The sequence below is a fragment of the Elaeis guineensis genome, chromosome 5, assembly GCF_000442705.2.
Source record: "Elaeis guineensis isolate ETL-2024a chromosome 5, EG11, whole genome shotgun sequence".
Classification (NCBI taxonomy): domain Eukaryota; kingdom Viridiplantae; phylum Streptophyta; class Magnoliopsida; order Arecales; family Arecaceae; genus Elaeis; species Elaeis guineensis.
The window spans coordinates 11,532,684-11,534,739 of NC_025997.2; the positions used below are offsets into that span (position 1 = coordinate 11,532,684).

Below are 2,056 nucleotides of genomic sequence, written 5' to 3' on the forward strand. Positions count from 1 at the left end.
TTCAGGATATTAGAAGTAAGATCTTTGGTTATATATGTGTATATCCTGTAGGCTTTACATTTTGTGACATAATCTGCTTTGTGAGGTATGGCTACACATTTATGTATGCTTTTGTTGTAGCCTTTGCCAGGTAGCATTCCAGTTCTCTAATAGTATAGCATAGCTCAGCCAGGTCAAAATGCCACATAAAATATGCACCATACTTCTGCTTCAATTCAATAGTTTCAGAGCACTTGATCCTTAAAATTTTGAATACATAACAATCTTCTTAACAAACTAATTTCATTAAAAGATTGATAGCTGAAACTACTTGTATCACTTGCAAGTGAATATACATCCCAAGGATTTTCCAAAAAACACTGAAGAAATACTCAGATAGTAGGAACTATATAAAACATAAGTCCAAGAATCAGAAAAGTGATCGAATCAGTTCTTGGTACATTAGCATTCTGCACTGAAACCTTTGCAAAGAATAGAATTGAAACAAATGATTCATATAAATAAAAAAAATTAAAAAGTAAAATTAAAGCAAATGCCAAGCTATATAGATTCAAGATTGCGAGATCGCCTGGCTCATCCCTTCGAAAAGACTCAATGGCTCAATTCATCATCCTACACCCCTGAATCAAGGGACATACTCATCCTCAAGCTCCACCGGCCGAGTCCTCGTCCCAATTGCCACCGGCGCTCGGGCACTCCCCACCTGTGCCATGTCCAATGCCTCCGCCACCTCGGCATCCCTTTCCATCTGTTCCACCTTTCTTTTTCGCCTATAAGTCGCCACCAATGCCACAAAGAAAGCCACCAAAATCAGCCCCATGATACCTCCAATCACTGCTCCAATAATCTTCCATGCCACTGATTCATCTCTCTCACCTCCCTCGGGGCTCAAACCTTGGCTCAGCGCTGGAGAAGGAGCAAGTCCACTAGAATTAACTACAATAGAGAAATGCCCCTGCCTGCAAGTCAAGCAAAGATTACTCCCCACCAAGTTTCTAAACTCCAACGAGCCATCTAATTTAAACCAAACACACCTGGCCTTCATTCCATTTGGCACTGCCTTCACAGTACTGAATCTGATCCAAATGGCCAACTTCGATGTCCAAAGATCGAGCTCCGGCAAATTGCTGGACGAAATGTTCTCAGCATTGTAAGCCAAAAATCCAATAACTGGAGTGAGATAGCTGTAGCCTGGTGGAAGAGCATAATAGACTGAAGACCAGTTGCCCAAGTTGTGGTAAACCAAAGCAAGCCTTCGAACATAAGGCTGGACAATGACTCCAATTGGGATCTCAAACTCCTTGTAGCTCCTGAACCCTCTATTCCTAAAACTTCCATTCCTGAGCCTTAAAACAGCAATCTTAATGCCGGAGACGTTCGATGGCGCAATGCCGTCATAGGGGACACCGGTGTGGGGTCGGTCGAAAGCTTGGTAGGCGTAGTCTTGGAGGAGGGAATCCAAGGCCCTGGCTGGGGTCGGTGAACCGTTGGGTGGCAGGGCTACGAGCTGGTGACTGAAGAGAAGGCTGATAACAGTGAGAAGGATCATGGAGCAGTGAATGAACTCCATTGATAGGTATCTGAAGTACCAGCATCGCTTTGTTTGGCTCCACCAAAGCAATGCTTAATGCTTTGGAGGACTTGGACTTGGATCTATGGAGTACTGGTGTATCTAAAAAGATAAGCTTGGAGTGGGGAGTGGTAGTCCCAAACTGTTGGGACTTCGATGGTGGTTTTTTGAAAGGCGTGAAGGTTTAAAAAACGAGTTTATCTGGTGTCAGATCTTAGAAGGTTTAGTGGTCACGAATCCAACGGGAGCTGGGATTTTTTTGGCCTTTTCTTTTCTTCTGGGGCTTCGTTCTCTTTTTCGATGACGACTGGATTCCATCGGGACCGTTTGAGCGCTTTTGGAGAGCCAGGGATTTTTGGGGTTTTGGGTAATGTCCATCATGACCATGTGATCACGAGTCACCATGAATGGATTGGAACTTTATAGTGGGCCTCCTCCATGGACCATGGTGGCCCGAAAAGGATAGAATGGATTTTTCTCCTTTAT

General features: G+C 44.0%; 1 protein-coding gene across 2 annotated transcripts; it reads right to left on the reverse strand.

The window, feature by feature from the left end:
* Positions 1–244: 244 nt before the first annotated feature.
* Positions 245–1,730, reverse strand: LOC105045096 (uncharacterized). 2 transcript variants are annotated; one of them, XM_073256955.1, is made up of 2 exons: positions 1,035–1,730; positions 245–959 (listed from the first exon to the last, which is right to left on the reverse strand). In XM_073256955.1, the coding sequence occupies exons 1-2, from the start codon at positions 1,568–1,570 to the stop codon at positions 626–628; spliced, it is 870 nt and encodes a 289-aa protein (XP_073113056.1). In that variant the 5' UTR covers positions 1,571–1,730; the 3' UTR covers positions 245–625. The 2 variants fall into 2 exon arrangements, with proteins under 2 accessions (XP_073113056.1, XP_010921559.1); XM_010923257.4 differs by having other exon boundaries at positions 249–1,730.
* Positions 1,731–2,056: the final 326 nt, after the last annotated feature.

What these genes read in the sequence shown, in the direction of transcription:
- LOC105045096 (XM_010923257.4), bottom strand. Translation starts at nt 1,570, where the DNA reads ATGGAGTTCATTCACTGCTCCATGATCCTTCTCACTGTTATCAGCCTT.